Source organism: Triturus cristatus, chromosome 4_2 (assembly GCF_964204655.1).
Source record: "Triturus cristatus chromosome 4_2, aTriCri1.1, whole genome shotgun sequence".
Taxonomy (NCBI): domain Eukaryota; kingdom Metazoa; phylum Chordata; class Amphibia; order Caudata; family Salamandridae; genus Triturus; species Triturus cristatus.
Window position 1 is genome coordinate 140610457 of NC_140586.1, and position 22670 is coordinate 140633126.

Sequence of the window (22670 nt, forward strand, 5' to 3'; positions counted from 1 at the left end):
CTGTGCGTAAACACGCTTACACTGTTTTAGCTGACGCATTGTGCCTTTTGTGTGTAGCGAAAGCATGCACACAGGCTGCTTATGGCGAACCAGTTTTTTTGTGTGGAGTAAGCTTGGACTACTTTTGCATGTGCAATGCCTGTACTCTGTGACTGTATGTGAGGGAACCTTGCATTTATGCTGCCCATGCTATACCGCTTCTGTGTGTGTTAGAGAAACTTGAAATAACTGGTATACAAAATCAGAAACTCTTGGCTTGGTTATGTCTGGTTTGCCTTGCTAACCATGGGAGGATAGAGGGCAATGTCAGAAACCGAGCTACTTGGCCTTATTGCTTTTGCTTATTACATCAAGTAACCTTATCATAAGCTGTAGCATCAGAAAGTTTCCTAAGCTTGGATTGTTTTTTCTTTTTGTACGTGGCACGTGTACACATGCTTTGCATACTACTGCCATCTAGTGTTGGGTCCGGATGTTTGTTTTTCTTCGAAAAGTCTTTCCTAGTCACGAAGTAAGGTGACTCCTTCTTCTTTCGGTGAAAGTGCGCATGGGAGTCAACTCCATTGTTGGATTGCTCTCTTTCCGCCATTGGGTTCAGACGTGTATTGTTGCGCTCCGGTTTGAAACCGTCCTTCGAGTTCCCCTTGGAACTCTTCCCTTGGCGGTATTGTTATCGTACGCGTTTCCCTCTCTCCGTGTATCCATTCGATCGAAAATCTCATCTTCGGTAGAAAGCATTTTGGGCAGCCTTTGGGCTTAGCCACGTCAATCCATCCCTCTGCCAATGGAACGGACTCCGTTTCAATTCTGTCCTCAGTGCCACTCGAAGTACCCTTGCACCGATCTACACCAGGTCTGCAACTTGTGCTTGTCACCGGAGCACAAGGAAGAAGACTGCGAGGCCTGTTGCTCCTTCAGGTCGAAAAAGACTCTTCGAGATCGTCGGTCTCGATGGCGAGAAATGCAACGCCAAAGCTCTCAACAGTTTCTGGAGCTCTTCGGAGAAGAGTCCGAACAAGAAGCGGCAGCCGCAAAAGCAGAGGAGGCCTTCTCGGTCAAAGAATCTGATTCCGCCCTAGAGATTCAGTTGGAGTCAGAAGACCTTCCAGCAGGAGAGGGTGTCATGAGTACCAAAACCCCCGTACCACAGAAGTTACCCTTCACCAAAAATAAGGCTTCGGCAACACCTCTGCCTCTTGGGCCTTGGTTGGCACTAAGACGCTGTTTCTAACACCCCGCCCTCAGGCCCGGCACCAAAACAAGTAGTCAAGCCTTCCGGCTCGCGATTGAGTCGAGACAAATAGTCTTCGGACCAGAAACATTCCGTTCCTTAAGACAAATCTGGTTCAAAGCCAAAAACCTCCGGCTCAAAATAAAAAGCTGCTTTGGAGCCGAAACCTTCCAAGGACAAGTCCAGTTCGGCACCGAAACTTTTTGCGCCAAAATTGAAAGAACATATTTCAGAGTCTCCGGAACCAATCTTGACATTATGAAAGACTGATTGGATCCACTACAGAAAAAGATCTATGTTAGTCCAGACACTGGACACATATTGTCCAAAACTCCATTTAGAAGGAAACTCGGCCCAGAGGACACTGCAGACAAGATTCCTCTCAAAAAGAAAAAGGACATTGGTACAAGTCCTATCCAGGTGCCGTCCCCTCCACCAACTTCACCAATACTACTAGGCTCAGAATCATTGCACATAACACCACAGGGATCTCCTCACACAAAGCCTGATTTAGGAGATTAGGATGATGGCGACAATGCTCCTCTGCCTACAGATCCATGGACTGATTACAATGTTGATCCACCCATGGATAATGGTCCAGATCTATCCCCTACAAACATTCACCTCCAGATGATAACGTGTCTTATCTGGATCTAATTTCCAGGGCAGCAGCATATCGGGGGGATTGCACTGCAAAAGGGCCCCTTAGATGATGATTTTTGTTATTTGAGACACTAAGGTCTTCACATAGATTAACTCACTCTCCCTATGTTGAAAGGCATGATTAGACATGCAGATGACATCTTTAAAGTTCCGGTTTGTGCACAAATCTAAACACCCAAGGTTGATCAAAAATATAAACCATCTCCCGCTGATCCGGATTTATTTAAAGGACAGCTTTCTCTTGATTCCCTGTTAGTTTCCAACACTCATAAAAGAGCAAACTTACAGCCATCTGATGATGCTCCTCCCCTAGATAAAGAATCTCAGCTTAAAAGGGTAGCTGCTCACGCAGTGAATAACTGGTGCATTGCCAACACACAGGGCTTCTTAGCCAGATATGACGGGGCCAACTGGGATGAAAAGGAAGGTATACTTCAGTACCTCCCAGACAAACACAAAAAAAGGCACAAGAGCTAGTTCAAGAAGGAAAGCTCATCTCTAACTGTTCCATTAGATGTGCTCTTGATGCTGCTGACACTGCAGCAAGATAAGTTAATGCCAGCATTCTCTTACGTAGGCATGCCTGGCTTAGAATATTCTGCTTTAAACCAGTAGTCCAACAGTCTATCTTGAAAACTCCGTTTGACAAACATCATCTTTTCGAACCTCAAGTTGATGAGGCTCTAGAAAAATGAAAAAGGACACAGATGTAGCGAAATCCATGGGAGCGCTTCAAAGTCCTTCAAGTCCTTTGTCACTCATTCTATAGAGCAGGGTCTAAAAGTATATCCTCAGACCCCAAAACGTCCTCTTACAAATCCTCCTGGTAGAGGCTTCTTTAGAGGAGGGTATAGAGGAAACCATTTTAAACATTTTAAAGATAGAGGTAAGGGCACGCCAATGTGAAACTCCCCTTCACCCCAATAAGCAGTGACTTGCCTAGACTTCCCCCCTCCCCCCCCCCCCCCGATATCATTTAACACCTGTTGGGGGACGGTTTCAACAATTTCTCCCCATTTGGCAATCCATAACATCAGACAAATGGGTCTTAGACATTATCTGACATGGTTATTGCCTAGAGCTCACCAGCAATCCTCCCAACATACCAACTTGTACCCACAAACCTTCAACAGAACACTTACAGCTTCCCAAACAAGAAGTACTAGCTCTTTTAACAAAAGGAGCTATAGAGCCAGTTCCACTACAGTTCCAAAGCTCAGGGGTCTATTCTCTGTACTTCCAAATCCCCCAAAATGACGGCTCCTTAAGACCAATTTTAGATCTAAGGACATTAAACCTGTACATGCTTTCAGAACATTTTCACTTGGTCACACTTCAACAGGTTTTTCCACTGCTACAGCAAGGCGATTTTATGTCCACACTGTACTTAAAAGACGCATACTTAAATATTCCGGTTCATCCAGCTTATCGCAAATACCTCAGATTTGTGATAGTGGAAAAACACTGTCAATTCAAGGTACTCTTGTTCGGAGTAACTGCTGCTTCCAGAGTATTCACAAAATGTCTGGCAGTAGTGGCGGCACATCTCAGACGACAACACTTTCACTGGACGACTTGCTTATCAAAGCCAGCACACACCAAAAGTGCTTATACCACACTCAGACTACATAACACCTACTCTACCAATTGGGTTTCACGGTCAATGCTCAAAGGTCTCACCTTCAGCCTACACAATGCAGTCGTATCTGGGAGGCATTCTAAACACTTCCACAGCTCTAGCTTCCCCCAGTGCAGCCAGAATTTGAAATATTCAAACTCTGCTGCTACACTTTCAAACTAATCAATACTTAGAACTTTCAAGGAACTGCTAGGAATGATGGCATTATAAACCGCAATAGTGTCTCATGCAAGGTTGCACATGTATCCTCTACAGGAATTCTTGGCACGTAAGTGAAAATTAGTTGCAGGTGCAGGGTCAATTAACAGATCTAGTGTTGATAGACAGCTGCACCTATCATTCTCTGCAGTGGTGGAACACACAAAACTTATCAAAAGGGCAGCCCTTCATCGACCCTGTTCCACAGATCGTGCTAACCCCAGACACATCTCTCAAAGGTTGGGGAGCCCATCTTCACAACTTCACATTTCAAGGTCTACGGGACAACAAGTACAAAGTTCTTCACATCAACTATCTAGAGCTTCTAGCTGTATATCTAGCACTGAAAGCTTTTCATTCTCGCCTCATAGGGAAAGTTGTCCTAGTCCGTACCTACAACATGTGATAACAATGTACTATGTACAAAACAAGGGGGGAAACATTCTCTTCAACTGTCACGCTTCTCTCAGACAATTTGTTGTTGAGCAATGCATCACAAAGTTCATCTTCTGGCAGAACACCTCCCAGGAATGGACAATCAGATTGCTGACCTCCTAAACAGACGGTGGCAACAAATACACAAGTTGGAACTTCATCCCCAAGTTTTCCTTCCATACTTTCAAGAATGGGGATTTCCACAAATAGATCTGTTCGCCACAGTGGACCACTCAAAATGCCCAAGCTTCGCCTCCGGGATCCCACACTCTCTATCCAAAGGCAATGCCCTATGAGTAAATTGGTCAGGGATACTTGCCTTGCTTTTCCACCTCTCCCTCTCCTTCCATTTCTGGTTCGCAGGCTCAGGCAAACATCCCTCACACTGATTTTAGTGAATCCCACTTGGGCCCGTCAGCCGTGGTTCACGACACTCTTAGAACTGTCAGAATTTCCACATCAATAGTTGCACCTCAATTCCAGCCTTCTCACGCAGAACCATAGAGAAGTCATACACCCAAACTCCAAGGAGCTCAATCTAGCGATTCGGCTCCTGAAGTCAGAGTTATCTTAACTTGCCTCCAGAATGTATGACTATTCTTAAAGAAGCAAGAAAACCTACTACCAGAGCATGCTATTCAGCTTAATGGAAAATATGTTATGTATTGTACTAATAACAATATTGATCCACTACATGCATCCACTCAAAATATAATTTGCTACCTTCTGCATTTATAGCGTGCTGGTCTAGCCTACACTTCCATTCGACTGAATCTTGCAGCAGTAGCTGCATATTTGCAGAACAGACAACATCTATCCTTGTTCAAGGTTCCAGTAATTAAAGCCTTTATGCAGGGCCTTAAGAGAGTTATATCACCCAAGACGCCTCCAGCACCAGTTTGGAAAATGAACATTGTGCTTACAGGGCTCATGGGTCCACCTTTTGAGCCATTACACAACAGTCCCCTACAGTTTCTTTCATGGAAAGTGGCCATCCTCATTGTGATCACTTCATTGAGGAGAGTTGGCGAGCTACCGGCTTTAACCTTAGAAGAACACTTCTTTCAACTTCATAAAGACAGAGTAGTTTCTTCGCACCAACCCAAGATTCCTTCCCAAAGTGGTTTCTGCTTCTCATATCAATCAATCAGTTGAGTGGCCTGTGTTCTTTCCTCAACCTGATTTTGTAGCAGAAAGAGCTCTTCATACTCTTTTAAAAAAAAATTGTTTTTAACTCTTTTCATTAACAAAACTCGAGAGACCATATCATACAAAAGCATTGCCAGAAGTACATCAGTTATCTAACACAGAGAATCCATGTCAACACATTCATGAATAAAACGGGCAGGTGTGCTGTCTCCTGACACATCGCTAGTCTCCCGCTCCCAGCCCTCTATACCTTCGCCACGGCAATCGCACTTTTTCCCATTTTTTGACAAATCCCCTACTTTTATACCAGCTCTGCATACTCTTGATGTCAGAAGAGCGTTACTATACTACATTGAAAGAACAAAATCATTTCACAAAAAAATTGTTTGTGGTGCATTTGCTACACCTCCCAATGGCAATCCCATCTCTAAATCTTGTATTGCTAGATGGATTGTTAAATGCATTCAAACCTGCTACGCTAAACCTAAACAAACTTTATCTGAACCTTCTAGAGCGCATTCCACTCGTAAAATAGGAGCGTCTATGGCCTTTTTCGATAACATCCCTATAGCTGGCATTTGTAAAGCAGCAACATGGGGCCACACCACACACTTTTACTAAACAGTACTGTGTGGATGTGTTAGCACGTCAACAAGCCAGCGTAGGGCAAGCAGTGCTAAAACACTTTTTCAAACAGCTACAACATCAACTGGTTCGCCACTGCTTTGGGAAAATACTGTTATATAGTCTATGCAAAGCATGTGTATCTACAGTACACATGCTCGAACGGATTATGCTACTTACCCAGTAGGCATCTGTTCTTGGCATGAAGAGTTGTAGATTCACATGCACCCTCCCACCTTCCCGGGCACCTGTAGTTGTTGCAGTCTTGCTTTACTTGCATTACATACGCACGGACATCTCTATACCCAACTTATTTACTCCATTCTCACCCTCTTGCGGGAAAACAATCTAACAATGGAGTCGATCCCCATGTGCACTGTTGGAAATGGCCCTTTTTGCAGGGTCATCCCTAAACTTTTTGCCTTCCTCCTGTATTTTTTCTGACCTGTTTGTGTTGATTTTATGACTCTGGGCACTTTACCACTGCTGATCAGTGCTAAAGTGCATATGCTCTCCCTGTGTAAATATGACATGTGAATTGGTATATCCATGATTGCCTTATTTGGTTTGCCTGTTAGTCCCTAGTAGCGTGGCCTGTGTGTGCCCAGGGCTGGTAAACCAAATGCTGCTGGTGGGCCTGCAGCGCTGGTTTGCGCCACCCACAGAAGCAGCTTGTAAAGTGTGTCTCAGACCTGCCATTGCAGAGTCTGTGTGCAGCCCAGAACTGCCATCTTGCTGTGAAGTGCACCCACTTCCCAGCCCCTGAACCTTCCCTTGGCATCATGTAAGTCACCCCTATGGTAGGGTGCATTGTATGTGTAAGGCAGGACATGCCTTGGTGTGTGTATCATGTCCTGGTAGTGAATTACACCCAATTTCGTTTTTCGCTACTGTAAGGCTACCTGTTCTCCATAGGCCAGAATGGGCAGTTTGACTACTACATTCTATAGTCCTAACCGACCCACAGAACATGGTAGAAACACAAATTTAGCATGCCTGAGCTCAGCATATTAAAATACATCTTTTAGTGAAGGTTATTTTTATATTCTGTGTTTGAAAATACCACTTTTAGAAAGTAGGTATTTTCTTGCCTAAGCCTTCCAGTGTGCTCTGCTGTTGTGTATTGGCTGTCTGGGTTTGGAGTGACAGGACTGGGGAATTCCAGGAGATAGGGTGAGGAGTCCCAGTGGTGAATGGAGAGGTCTGCATCTAGATGGGTGGGAGGAGTTGCACCGGGGACCTGAATAGGGCTGTGCCTTCCCTCCACAATGCTGGCTCCACCTCCTGTGGTGCGTCTGATGTCTCTGCCCTGCACCCTGAAAGGAAAGAAGCAGCCTGGTAAACAAAGTGCTCCAGGACTGAGCAGAACTGGTTCTGGCTGGGTTCAGTGACTTGTGACTCTTTAGAACAAAGACTTTTGGGGTATAAATATATGTGCTGAAACCCCTACAATTGGTATTGCCCCTGGATCTCAAGACCAACCTCTGTCTGTGGAACTGAAGAAAGCTGCAGGAGAGGACTGTCCTGGTGTTGTGTGCTGTTCCCTGGATTGGCCTGCAGTAGTTTTCATTGGACTGGAAAAAGGAGGGAAAAGAACTTTTTAATCTTGAACCTGCAATCACCCAAGGGCTAGAGAGAGAGCTAGCCCCCTGACTGAAGTCTCAGGACCAGTAGACTTCATTTCGTCGCTAAAGCCTAAAAATCCTCGCTACACCTACAGAGCGTAAAGAAAATCATCGCATCGCTGCCGCTGAAGGCTCGCTGGCCTGATCAAAGCCCCGCACGTTTGCGGCCAGAAAATCATCGCTACAGCTGCTGAGTGTAAAGAAAATCGTCGCATCACTGCCGCTGAAGGCTCGCTGGCCTGATCATCGCCCCGCACGGTTGCGGCCCGAAAATCATTGCTACAGCTGCTGGGCGTCCGGAAAATCGTTGCATCGCTGCCGCTGAAGACCCGCTGGCCTGATCATCGCCCTGCATGTTTGCCGGAGCGACATTTCTGGTGGATTATTTGCCAACATCTCAGAACTGTGAGTAAGAGGGGTCGCTGAGACCACTGTCCTGAACTGAATTTTACCTTGCCCATTGGAACTATTTTTGCAGCATCCAGAGAGAACAATTTTTGTACAGTATTGTGATTTCCTCGTTATTTCGTCTTGTGATAAGTCTCTATAAATATAACTATTTTCTTTGATAACTACCTGTGTTGTGTCCCTTTGTAGTGTTCCTCACTGTACTTACTGTGTATGATCAGCAACGCTTTACACACTGCCTCTGAGATTAGCCTAACTGCTCGTGCCACAGGGTGGAGCAGGGGTTGTCAAAGGGGTGCAGCCCTTCACTCTGACTTAGAAATGGGGGTCCAAGCAGGGACCCTTCTTTCTAACATGCACCATCACCAAAAGGAGGGCTCGCCTTACCTTGTGACTAGGAAAGACTTCTTCGAAGAAAAACATCTTGGAAACAGCCGAACCCAACACTAGATGGCAGGAATATGCAAAGCATGCAAATTTACAGCTCTGCATGCCAAGAACAGATGTTTACTGGGTACGTAGCATAATCTTTACTTGATATGATCCACTTCTTGAAAACCTTCTTTTTTTTTTTTTTTAAAGGTAAGAATGTGAAGATTTTTGTTAATCAGGAATGTAACTTTGGACAGTGATGACGATGATAATTGCTCCAGAAGTTCTTGGGCAACAAAGGTCACTCTTCGAATGTACATTTTCAGTGGTTAGTAATCTTTACACAAGTGGGCTATGAGTCTGCAGTACGCTTTAAGCTGCAGAACCCGCTCGTTTAAATCTATTGTAGCAGTATTGACGCCTTGATTTCTACAAAAGAGCCACAAATCGTCATCGGAGCCCTTATTACACATAGGGTGGGTGCTCTGTTCCTGTGTGTACCATGGCACACCTTTAAATTGGTGTGCCGTGCAGAAACAGGAAAAGTGCGCCCTATTACAGAGACTGTCCTATCCTCAGAGCAGCTGCTAACATGTAGTGACCTGGGGGCAGCACATTAAAGCGAAACACGGAGCTGTTGCTTCAGTGCTGCTCCATTTTTCACTGTGCAGGCAACAACCCGCCTGCACTTTGAGGCAGAATTCGAGATTCCTTTTGCAGATGGGTGCAGTGAGGGACTGCACCTGCCTACAAGGAGATGTCTGGGAGACCCATTTTCCTCCTTCTAGAGGGCTGCTGTCGGAGTGCGCACTGACAATGACTTGTTACTGAGTTTGAATGTTTTTCTATCCAGAAGGATAGCATAGCATTATAAGGAGTAGGAGGGTCAGTGATTAACCAGTGCCTCCTGAAGTGTGTGATGAAATAAAATGTTTGTTTCCTCACACAGACCTACAGGCAATGCTGGAATCTGGACTGATGGCATCTGGCACGGATGGCAGGTCCGAGGATGAGGAGTACCTTGCGGGGCAGCAAAGGAGCTTGCTGCCATCCTCCGGCGTGGTCCCTAAAAGGAGGAGCTCATCAAGGTAATCTGGGGCATTCTTTGCAAAAGCTGATTGACAAATTTAGTCGAGCTCCAATTCTGGTCCTTAGTCATCCATCTTTATATGGCAGAGATCTTTCTTCAGGTTTTTATATGATCTGTGTGATGTATTTTTTGTCTCTCTGTGGATGTACTTTGCCCTTTCTTGCTATCCTTTTTGGCAGTCCATATATTTGTGTCTGTGTCCTCTCTTATTTGCCCTTGCTGCGGGGTTCTTGATGTTTGCTTTCTCACTATCTCTTTTTTGGCGTCCCTACATTGTACACAGTGACTAGTTTTCAGTCTATAGTTGTGAAGTGAACAGTGCCTGTTCACTTCACCAGCAGGACGGTAGATAAGACCATACACAAGGCACTGTGCTCTGATATAAGCTCTAGCATTTTCACCTGAGGCGCTCACCAAATTTATCACTAATGCCTTACCGTTTTAGTAGCATTGCCAAGTTCTAAGGCTAAGCATTCAGTGCATGGACATTACAAAACATTTAACGCCACAAAAAATGCTATTGAAATGAAACCTATACCAGACAGTTTACTAAAACTCAAACCACCTAAGGATCTATGTTGTTATGTATAATTACTGACTGTGTCTGTCCAGGCATGGGATCCTGTAAGAGCTTATTTCAACTAGCAACCGCTTTGCAAAACATACAATTTAGCTATAACTATCAATCATTTTAAATCTGTTCCCTTTACTTTGTATGTCTGCAAATTGAAGTAAAATGTGCAGTGTGTTAAACACTTTTTTAAAATTCTCTCTTAAAAGGAAAATAGCAGGAAGGTGGTGGCAACAGCCTAATTAAAGAGGCATTTAGCATGATGTGTTGTATCGTACATTTTTTGTTTCTTAAGCTGTTTGATGTCAATAGATCAAGTTGTAGCTGTGTTGCTGTGGGATTCTATAGTTATATTAGAAGTGTGTCTAGGTCAAATCTCCCTGACTGAACTAAGAACAGCACCGTAGCTCTTGATAGAGAACACTGTATTGCTTATACCTGATGTACCTGCTCTGCAGCCCTGTACTCATGCAGCCAGACGTTTGGTGACAAGAGACAAAGCCACTATTTAGGCTTCATAAAAAAACAGAAGTGAACAGTAAAGGAGATTAAAGAAAATTAAGATTGCACACCACCATTGACATCCAGCATCAGGCCGCCAAAGAAAAGGAGAGTGGAGAGGCTTGTAGACTCAACATAGGTTGCTGGAGCTTACAGCAGAGACATGTTGAAATAGAATGGAAATGCTTAGCAGGTTTGTGTGGGGCTGCTACACTACCCATCACCCACGCCCTTCCACCGCCACTAATCCTACTCCTGGGTTTCAATCGTCTGATGCCAGTTAAGCAGGGTGGATAACCGCTGCCTAGGCACTGCAGGCTATACAGGGAATCTTTAGCTGTTTTAGCAGAATAGTTTTTTTTATATATGGTAATAACCAAGGCATTACAAGGATATGTTTTCTGATATTTTCTTCTTGCAAACCACTCTTTAAGTTTTCTTGTGTGTCTGTAACAGGCATTTCATTGAGTGGTTGGTGCATGAGCTTTAGTGGTTAAGCAACCTTCTTTGCATGTGTCTCATGCTAAAGCCAATACAAGCAAAGCTATTGCTGGTGCCAAAAGAAGAGGGCGCCTGTAAATTTCATGTATGCATGAGGTCCATCTATATACTTACGACCTACTTGCTTTCGTTACCATGTTTCATGTTACTCTTGCTTGTCTTGGCTGAGGTGGCAGTGAGGCACATTCTTACACAATTTCTGGAGCATGAATTCTACTATTCTGGGTTGCCGTGTTCTAGTTTCTTGTACTGATCAGTGAGTGCTGTAGTTGGACCCACTTACATGGTCATTGCAAGAAGTTGGGTTACTGAATGAGGGGGGTGAAACCCTATTGAAGCAGAAACCACTATCCTTGTCAGGGTGAAGTCACAAGCAAACTCCAAATTAACCTGTGATCAACCCTCTGGTAGCTTGGCACAGAGCAGTGAGGCTTAACTTAGAGGCAATGTGTGAGGTATTTATGCAGCACTTCAAACTGTAATAAAATGAAAACACAACATAAGAAAAATCCTACATCAATTTACAAATATAGAGTACATTTTAATAAATAAAACAAGACCAGAATTACAAAGATTCAATCAGTAGAACCGGAGATCTACAATTTGAAAGGTGTCAGTGAATATAGTGCCAAAAACACAAAGCGCCAACTGTGGTTATCTGGTCTTGCTGTACCGTGACAAAGTCACAAGTTCAGGTTGACCGCGATGGAGCGCGGGCCTGCTACAGGGACCCAGGTAGGCCAGCTGAATAAAAGTACCTTAATTCCTGGTTGCTGTGCATTGGAAGGTCCTGTGCCAAAGATTAGCTGCACAGCCGAGGCGATACGAGGTCCAGGTCAGAGATGTGTCTTGTAGCGTCAGTTCCGAGTAGCTGTGTGGGTGCGATGTGAAGTACTGTGTCGTCGACAAGGTGGGCTTGCGTTGCGAGGGCCTGCCGGGGCAGGATTGCATCGCTCATCAGCTGGTTTGAAGAAGCTTCAGGACCTGTGATGCGAGGTCCTGTGTTCATCGTTGAGGATGCCTTCGACCAGGGGCATGCGATGTGGGGGCCTGCATCAGGGATGCGACAGTTCAGTTTCGATGAGTCTGTAAGGGCAAAGTGAAGTCCTTGTGCTGGGAGAATACTCGCATCAGAGGCAATGTGCCCATTCTGCTTGGGGTTTCTGTGCGCAGCAAAGGAGATGCGTCCGTTTTAATGGATCCACAGATTGGCGGGCAGAGCACCTTCAGGCCCACTTCCAATGGTCAAGTACTGGGGTGGTACCACGTGGAAGGGTAGGACTCAAAGTTGCAGAGTCCAGGTGCTAGTTACAAGAGACTAGTCCTTGGAGTCACACTTGTGGTCCTAGGTACAGGTTGTAGATCTAGTCCTTCTTTTTCAGGCAAGAGGGCCACGGGCAGAAGGGCAACACAGCAGGGCGGTAGTCCTTCTTCCTTGCAGAATCTTCCACAGGTCCAGAAGTGTCATGAAGAGTTGGGTTGAAGGGTCCAATATTTATTCTTGGTGCCCTAGAGGTCCCCCCTGAGGTGTCAGGCATCCCCTTTATCCCTGTCCTGAACCAGCTTGTCTGGGGTCACAAAAGACCATTGTCAGACCCCTTGTGAGAGTGCTCAGACCGGACTTTTGTGATATGCAACAGTGGTGGGTGATAGATCCTCCTCCTCATTAACTCAGAGTGGCCCACCTTGCCAACACGTATCTTACTGTCTGGGAACAATGCACAAAGACCAACTGACAGCTACAGCCAGTCATGTGATCCAGGATCATGTTGCAGGCATTTTCAGAATTGTGAATAAAAATCAGACTATCATTAAAGAGGGTTTTAATTACAGTTCTATAAGCACCAAACTCGACCTCGGTACCTGCTCCCAATTGAACGTTATTACTTATTAAATGTTATAAGGTTAGTCCAATGTTATTGTATGGGAGAGGTATGCCTTGCCGTAGTGAAAAACAAATTTGAGTCTTTTACTGCCAGGACATGTAAAACTCAAAAGTATATATCCACCATTTTAAAAACACTGCACCCTGCCCTCTTGGCTGTTAAGGCCTACCCTAGGGGTGACATATGTGTTAAGAAGGAAAGTTTGGGCCTGGCATAAGATTTATTTTTCCACGTCAAAATGGCAGTTTAAAACTGCATACACATGCTGCAATGGCAGGCCTGAGACATGTATAAAGGGCTACTTAGGTGGGTGGCACAATCAGTGCTGCAGGTGCACCAGTCCCATTTAATTTACAGGCCCTGGACACATGCAGTAGTACCAATTTACTAGGGACTTGCAAGTTAATTAAATAGGCCAATTGGTTGTATGCAAATTCTACCATGTTCAAGAAGAAAGCACAAGCACTTTAGCGCAGTTTAAAAGTGGTAAAGAATGCAGATTCCTAAAAGCCAACGGAAATGGGTCCAGAAAATAGAAGCGTGAACGCAAAAAGTGTGGTGATGACCCTGCAAAAAGGGCCAAGTCCAACAGTCACATGGACTTTCTATGGGGATCAGTGTGCTTACATGTTTTGTAGTACCTTTCAAACTTTATTTGCACGATAATTTTGAATCAGAAAAACGATTTCTGCTTATGTGCAGCCTGGCCTTGTTTTTGAGCCTCGCTGCCTTTCTGCGTATTGTTGAATGGATTCAGAGTGCATTTAGTCTTTAGCTGTTTTTTCAAGTTCACAGAAGCAGGAGGGACTGCCTGTTGGACTGCATCATCTGACTAGTGTGTCTGGTTTGTGGTCTTCATTAGGCACTCGTATTACTATTTCTGGATAGAAGTCCAGTTGCATTTCGGTTAAAAGTTATGTACATTTTGTCTGGTCAAGGTTTTTGGTAGTTTTAGTGTGGTTTTCCATGAGTTGCTTGTTAACAAAAGTAATATGCTGTCTTTTAAGGACATTTATGTTGTAGCACGTGTTCTGTTTTGAGGGGTTACACTTATTAGCATATTAAGTCCTTCTTGAGGACAGTATTTTGATGGTGGGTACGCAGCATTGAAGTGCATGTTGTGAGATGTTTCGAGGTAACTTGTCGGCTCTATCGATTGTGCATTTTACCTCTTACAGATGTTGCCCTGCGCATGTGACTGTGCAAGATATCTATCTGCTGACTGAGCATTTGTTTGTTGATTATGTTTCACCAATTTCGGTCTGCGAGATAGTACTTGGGTTGTGCAACTTTCATATTTCATGTAAGATTATGTTGCTTAAGCATGTTTTTATTTTGTTTTCCAGGATACCCATTGCGTTGAACCAATTTCATGTTGTATGCAAAATAACTTTGGTTTAGCATTTTTCACACAATTTTCTTCTAAGTAAATTTTCATAAGCAAGATGAACGATTGAGCTTCTATGTCAATCAGTCCATGTTTCTTGGGCCTGTATATGAATGAAGTTACTCCGTTCTGGCTAATTACATTCTTATTTGGGCGTGTTCAAGCTTCCAATTTTGGTTTTACATTCCTTTAATTCAGCTTTATTCCTGAGAATTTGTCGTAAAGGATGCAAATGTAGGTATTTACGTGTTGTATTTAAAGCTACAGTGATGTGGGCTGTTGCATATTTTCTTTTGTGTTGACCGTTTGTAAAAGGTGAGATGAGTATTTGCGGAAGGATATCTATCATTTTGTATGGATGTGTGATGGTGCATGTTTTCTTTGTGTTGCCCTTTAAAAGATGGGAAATTTACTCTGCATTGTTTCTTGCCTGTGGTGTGATGTCACAAAGTCTTGTCTGTACTTCCTGCTCTGTGTAGATGTGATTTCTTTGAATTCTGTAGTTGCTAAGTTACAATTGTGACAGATCTCCCTGTCTAATCTAAGAGCACTACTTGATCTACTGATGAGTTGTACAACATCTTATAACGGAGATACATGCTCATCTCCGCTTCTGCTCATGAAGAAAATGAACAGTGAACGTTTAGCTAGAGCCTAACATTTCGTTGTGCTGCCAGACCTTCGCTGTACGCTGTCTTTTTTCAAGGTAGGAGCGCGTTCCAATTGACAAATGACCGAGTTAATTGTGACAGTCGAGAGCGAAAAATCACGTTATTTTCCAGAGGAGGGTGGATTATTTATAAATGCGATGAGGAAACCCATGATGAAAAGCTAGCATACCAGATAATTAATGCTGCTGTTTTTTGGGCTTTTTAATTAGATCATTATTAGATTATATCAGAAACAGGATACATGTTAATATAGGGCAGTGAAGAAAGGAACAGATTAGCAACACACATGTTAAATTACACTGAGGACTTTCTCCGGTACTTCAAACCTCAACAAAAACAAAACCGACCCACAACAGTTACATTTCCAATCCCTCCCTAGCACTCGTGGATGTAGTGCTGTTTTATGGCCTTATAATATGGTTGAAGGATCTCTGGCTTATTCCCCTGTGCTCTCTCCAGCGGCCAACCCATCTCTCTCTGCTTTTCTGCATCTCCAGCCAAAGCCCATTGAAGGCATATGAAGATTATTCAGTTTTTACTTTCAGGGGAACCCCACATGACCTCAGGCCGTCTCCATGAAGTGGAGAGGATGCAACTTGTAGGGACCTTGGTCAAGAGCACTAGGGCTGAATGTTGTGTGGACAAGGGTTTGCTATTAAGAAGATTCACCCTGTGAGCTGGGTTACGTAACCTCCACTTCTTACTGTGTCAGCTGCACACCTTTCCAGCCATGAGTGGGTGCACCCATACCTGCAGGTTGTAGGAAAGTGCCCCTTTTTGCATCGTTGCCCCCCACTTTTTGACTGATGTTGATGCTCTTCGACTAAGTGTGTCCTGGTTTCCTGCCAACCAGGTACCCAGGGCCTATGTTCATTCCCTAAAAATGTACTGTTGCAAACCCAATTGGCAACTCTCTGGCCCATGTAAGTCCCTTGTAAAAGGTGCCATGGGTACCAAGGGCACTGTGACCAGGGAAGGCCTCGAAGGACTGCAGCACATATTGTGCCACTCTTAGAGGCCCTGTACCTTAACGCACACACACTGCCATTGCAGACTGTGTGTTTTGGTGCAGAACAAAATGAAGAGTCAACATGGCACACATCCCTGTGTTAATTTAGCCAGTGTGATGATGTACTTGATCCTTTTAGCACTGCTGTAAATTAAGACATTTCTGTTTACTTTCTACGTTTTACCACTGTTTAAATGGGCACGTTTTTTCCACATTAATCATACATCATTCATCTTCTTTTTATTTTTGTTATAATTTTCTGCGGATTACTCTCTGCTACTGCAACATATTTTGTTTTGCAAACATCAGTTTCACTGACAATTATACGATATTAATAACATATGTCTACAATTCACAAATTATACATGAAAATGTCTCTCAAAATATTCCTAATGCACTTCGGGATATGAATATCCCTTCTTCAGGGTTGCTGTAATGTAAACAATAAGACTGCTTATTAATCTGAACAGGAAGGTGCTGACATGCTTAATACATCTTGCATGCAAACTACAAATAAATCACAGTATGTTCCTTAATCCAATGATTACTGACTCCCATGTTAATGTGAATCTCTTGCGTGACATGCATTTTACAACAAAAAAACAATTTAGAGACAGAACACGTTTAAAAATGAATCCAACTCCATCGGCAGTACCAATCTAAACCACTCTATTTTGCACCTCTACAACGTGGGTTAATGGTGATGGTTAAAAAGTGCTCTTGGCAATACAAATGTGCTCACTGGAAGACTGGAAAAAAAAAATGTACAGACCTTTAGTCCTCTCGAACGCTTAATGTTCATTCCAGACTGACCTTGATCATAAAATGACCTGAGGAAACAAGAAACGACTACTTAACAAACCATGTTATCATACACAGAACCGCCACTCCAACAATAGACCAACTGTCAAAATTCCTGAATTTTTCTGATATCTACCCGGAGTTCTGCAGTGTATGTATTTCCAAATGCCGTGTGCTTGAGCAATGTTCTTCGAAGCTGTAAAGCACAAATAAAGTTTTCAGAGTTTAAATAATAATCACCGAGTACTCTTAATAAGAGACATATATGCAATTTGTTGTACAATCAAGTGTACAATCTGTTAATCGCAATTCTCACCTGCTCCGGATGAAATCTTATGCATGGTATTCCGCGTTCTATAGACAAAATGTCGGCAACTGCAGTAGAAGTTCAATCGCAGTGTATTTGTGTATTCTGAACACAAACAAAGTACTACCATACAGACAGAGCCTGTTAGAAAGAAAGAATGGTCGCCAACTTTGAATGAGGAAATTGCACTCGGCTTCAATTGCTAAAACATCTGTCTCCTATGTCAATAGAAGTGATGTAAAACCAAAACCTAATGTATGAAGATCCTGGTCGTTTAGTAATGGAAAATAAAACCGAAAACAAGGTCAATTGAAAAACTCAAAAAGTCGCATAAAGTAACTCAAAGAACGCAAACTCAGGAAATATAAACGCGATACTATTGTTTATAAATTTAATGAAGTACACATCTGGGCCTAGGTGTATGCTCAGAGAAGACCTACTCAAAAATCAGCAACATCGTCTCAAGAAAGTATAGTATTAGACGAGGAACTTGCCATTACTAGACATCCACTCAATATGGAAGCAAATCCAGGAGAACAACAACTGACGGAGATTGAGCACAGCTAGCATTTCTAATGTTCAACAGATGTCTTTTTTTAGAGGTAGGCCAGGCAACGGGCCGTCCACCATACCAAAGCGGCACAAAAAGACCCGTAGAGGACAAGGAAAGAGACAACATCAGCAAAGACCTCAGGAGCAAGACCAAACCGTGATCACTAATATTTCATCATGGGCGTTGAATACACAACAAATTAGATTACTCAATAAAGGCACATCATTTGTATCCACATACCATATGAACAACGTGGAAGTTGAAGTTGCTGTGCATAAATGTATTAGGAATTTGCGACTACTGCATTTTCTTTTTACGAATATCGCACCAACTTTACCAGAGGGTCCTAAAATCTTGCCAGAACCTGAACAACCATTGTACAAGGAATTTAAACCACGAAGTGCATACATGGCTCCGGTTTCACACAAGGTATTGGATTCATTTTAAAATTCTATTGACAAGCATTGGCATAGCCAATAGGTCTTGCCTTTGGGACCTTATAAGTGTTTAGCCAGAGATATTGACTTTGCCAATGTCTTCAAGCTGTGCTGTAGAGAAGTGTGGTTGCTGTGCAGCATGCTGAAAAGTTATAATAAGTGTCAGAAGCATTTTTGTTGCCATATATATGACCAAGAAGGCATTTATGTACAACTGAACGACAATATTAAAAAAGTATTTACAAAAAACATATTTTGTTCTTGCAATGCTGGCAACTTGTTTCTGCCTATTCGAATGGTTGTTTGCTAAAGCTTATTTTTGAGGGGGCATAAACAATCGGAGGGTGAAGGTTGGGAACTAGTACCTGTATTATAACATTAGCAGCGGCCAGACGCTAGGGGAGAGTCAACAGATGCCAGATTCCGAAAGCAGGCTTAGGTGGTGCTGAGTGATGCTGAGGTGGTGGTGATGGTGGTGGTGGTGGTGACTGGTGCGGAGAAGATGCTGAGGTGATGCTGAATGATACTCAGGTCTTGCTGATGATGTGGTGGTGTACTAGTGCAAAGACAATGCTGAGTGCTGCTGTGGTGGCGCTGGGTGATGCTGTGGTGGCGCTGGGTGATGCTGTGGTGGCGCTGGGTGATGCTGCGGTGGCGCTGAGTGATGCTGCGGTGGCGCTGAGTGATGCTGCGGTGGCGCTGAGTGATGCTGCGGTGGCGCTGAGTCCTGCCAATCAGATGCCCAGGGCCTGTGTTCCTTCCCTAAAAACTGCCTAACAGCCAAAACCCAATTGGCATCTCTGGTCACATGTCAGTCCCTGGTAAATGGTACCCTAGGTACCCAGGGCCTTGTGACCAGAGAAGGCCCCTAAGGGCAGCAGCACTTATTGTGCCACCCTTAGAGGCCCTGTGCCCTGACACACACACACTGCCTTTGCAGGCTTAGTGTCTTGGTGCAGAACAAAACAAAGAGTCGACATGGCACACATCCCTGTGTGCCATGCCCGCAATACACACTGCCCTGGCATACCTCAGTCACCCCTCTAGCTGGGTGCCCTATGCCAGTGATGTGGGCACAGGTGCATGAGCCCTGCGCCCCTACAGTACCCACGTCCATTCCTGGGCACTGTAAGTGCAGTGCTGCCATTAAGAGTATATGGTGCTGGGAGGTCGTCAAGACGAACTCCACAGCACCATGAGGGTTACACTGCCCGACTGCCGCCTCGTGACCACGCCCCCTCCTTCGCGCGGCGTGGTCCGTGTTCAGCGCTCCTCTCCCTGTGCCCCTGGTGTTGTTTTACTGTTGTTTTACTGTTTGGTAATTGTAATTGTGGAATTGTAATTGTATTTGTCAGATTTGTTGTATTCCGCCGTATTGCCCGTTTTTTCCCGCCTGTTGTCGCCCTCCGTCTTCCCTCCCCGCTCCCCGCTTCCCGCCACCACCGCTGACCCCGCCCCTTTCTTCCTTCTGTTCCCTCCCCGCTCCCGCCTCCCAGCTGCTCCGCCCACCCGCGCACTTGGCCATATATGGCGACCGTGCGACGCAGGTGAGTGTGACCTAGTCCTAGGACACCCCTGCGCCGCACGGCCACCAGCTGCTGCGTGTGCCTCCCCCTCCATTGTGCCTCGCTGCCCGACTGCCGCCTCGTGACCACGCCCCCTCCTTCGAGCGGCGTGGTCCGTGTTCAGCGCTCCTCTCCCTGTGCCCCTGGTGTTGTTTTACTGTTGTTTTACTGTTTGGTAATTGTAATTGTGGAATTGTAATTGTATTTGTCAGATTTGTTGTATTCCGCCGTATTGCCCGTTTTTTCCCGCCTGTTGTCGCCCTCCGTCTTCCCTCCCCGCTCCCCACTTCCCGCCACCACCGCTGACCCCGCCCCTTTCTTCCTTCTGTTCCCTCCCCGCTCCCGCCTCCCAGCTGCTCCGCCCACCCGCGCACTTCGCCATATATGGCGACCGTGCGAACGCGCAGCGGTCACGCGCAGCGGGCGCGCCGATTGTGCGCCGAAGGCGCGCCAAAGGCAAGCCCGTCTACGCCCATCCGCGCCTGGACCGCGCCCAGTGCCAGGACCCCTGGCCCACGAGGACCCCGGCCAACCCGCCTGACGTACACCGCCGCCACCCTCATCGCACTCAACACCGGCCGATTCCCAGGTTGCCACCAAGCCACCCCGAGACGCACCTACGGACCCTTCAGTTGTCACGCCTGCAAGTTCACCTGCATCCGGACCTGCCCCACACCAGCACCCGCCATACCGAACACCAGCAGCAACCACCTCAAGTGCATCCTGCTCAACACCCGCTCCGTCCACAGACACGCCACCGAACTCTGGAACCTCCTAGACGCCACAGCCCCTGACGTTGCCTTCATCACGGAGACCTGGATGAACGCCTCCTCAGCGCCCGACCTCGCCATCGCCATCCCAGAAGGCTACAAGATCACCCGGAGGGACCGCAACGCCAACCAGGTGGGAGGAGGCATCGCCATCATCCACAAGAACACCATCAGCATCACGACCAGCACCGACAACACCCCACCCTCCGCCGAACACCTGCATTTCCAGATCCACACCGACCCGAAGACCACCCTCAGAGGCACCCTGATCTACCGACCTCCGGGACCACGCACTCAATTCAGCGAGGACATCGCCGACTTAGTCAGCCCGCACGCCCTCCCCTCCGCTGACTACATCCTCCTGGGGGACTTCAACTTCCACCTGGAGAACAACAACGACTGCAACACCAGCACCCTGCTCGACAACCTCGCCAACCTTGGACTCAAGCAGCTGGTGTCCACCCCCACCCACCTCGCCGGACACACACTCGACGCCATCTTCTCACCCAGCAAAGACATCGCCTTCAGCCACGCCACAGAACTCCTCTGGACGGACCACAGATGCATCCACTTCACCTTCAGAAGAACGACGATCCACCACCACCAGCAACAGGTTGCTCGAAGAAGCTGGAACAAGATCACAGCCGACCAGCTCGCCGCTTCCCTGAGCCAGCACCCTCCGGCCAGCTCAGCGAACCCCAGCCAGGCCGCCGACAACCTCTCGAAGTGGATCAGCAAATGCGCAGACGAACTCGCCCCTCTGAGGATCCCGCCCAGCAGACCCGGCAGTAAGAGAGCCCCTTGGTTCACCGACGAACTCAAGAGCTCCAAGAAGAACTGCCGAGCCCTCGAGAAAGCCTGGAGAAAGGAACCCACGCCGGACAACAGGACCACCCTCAAGTTCGCCACCCGGAAACACCACCAACTGATCCGCATCGCCAAGAAAACGGCCTTCAAGAACCGACTGGACAACAACGCTCACAACTGCAAGGAACTCTTCAACATCGTAAAAGAGCTCTCCAACCCCAACGCCGGAAACAACGACATCACCCCATCGCAAGACCTCTGCAACTCCCTCGCCTCCTACTTCCACAACAAGATCGCAGACATACACAACAGCTTCAGCACTCAACCGACGCACGCCACGACCGCAGCAACGCCTCCCGCCACCACCCTCAGCGCCTGGACCCCGGTCAACACCGAAGACACCGTCCACATGATGAACTCCGTCCACTCCGGATCTCATACCGACCCCTGCCCTCACAACGTCTTCAACAAAGCCGACGCTGTCATCGCACCCCACCTGCGAGACATCATCAACACATCCTTCGACACCGCCACCTTCCCCGAGAGCTGGAAGCACGCCGAACTCAGCGCTCTACTTAAGAAACCTACAGCAGACCCCACTGAACTCAAGAACTACCGCCCCATCTCTCTACTCCCGTTTCCAGCCAAAGTCATCGAGAAGACCGTCAACAAACAGCTGGCCACCTTCCTCGAGACGAATGGATCCCTCGACCCATCGCAGTCTGGATTCCGTGCCAACCACAGCACCGAGACCTCCCTCATCGCCGCCACTGACGACATCCGAGCCCTGATGGACAACGGAGAAACAGCGGCCCTCATCCTCCTAGACCTCTCCGCGGCTTTCGACACGGTCTGCCACCGCACCCTAGTGCAGCGCCTCAGCAACGTCGGAATCCAGGAGAAGGCACTGGATTGGATCGTCTCCTTCCTCAACGGAAGAACACAAAGAGTCCGCCTACCACCGTACAAGTCAGAGGCCACCGAAGTCATCTGCGGCGTCCCTCAAGGATCCTCACTGAGCCCGACTCTCTTCAACGTCTACATGAGTCCCCTCGCGGCCATCGCACGCCAACACAACCTCAACATAATCTCCTACGCCGACGACACCCAGCTGATCCTCTCCCTGACCAACGACCCCGCCGCCGCCAGAGCCAACCTGCACGAAGGGATGAGAGAGGTAGCCGAGTGGATGACGACGAGCCGCCTGAAACTGAACTCAGATAAGACGGAGGTCCTCATCCTGGGCTCCTCGCCCTCCGCCTGGGACGACTCCTGGTGGCCCCTCGCCCTGGGCACCGCACCCAAACCGACGGACCACGCTCGCAACCTGGGTTTCATCCTGGACTCCTCCCTCTCCATGACCAGGCAAGTCAACGCCGTCTCCTCGTCGTGCTTCAACATCCTGCGCATGCTTCGGAAGATCTTCTGGTGGATCCCCACAGAGACCAGGAAGACCGTCACCCAGGCCCT

General features: G+C 46.5%; 1 protein-coding gene across 4 annotated transcripts in view; it reads left to right on the forward strand.

Annotated features, from left to right (window-relative positions):
• The window catches only part of LOC146833172 (microspherule protein 1), a 329726-nt gene that overhangs the window by 76642 nt on the left and 230414 nt on the right, over positions 1–22670 (forward strand). For all 4 annotated transcript variants that reach the window (XM_085600822.1, XM_085600820.1, XM_085600821.1 and 1 more), the window contains exon 3: positions 9294–9432. In XM_085600822.1, coding sequence (XP_085456948.1) covers positions 9294–9432 — 139 coding nt within the window. The remainder of the gene's footprint in view (positions 1–9293; positions 9433–22670) is intronic.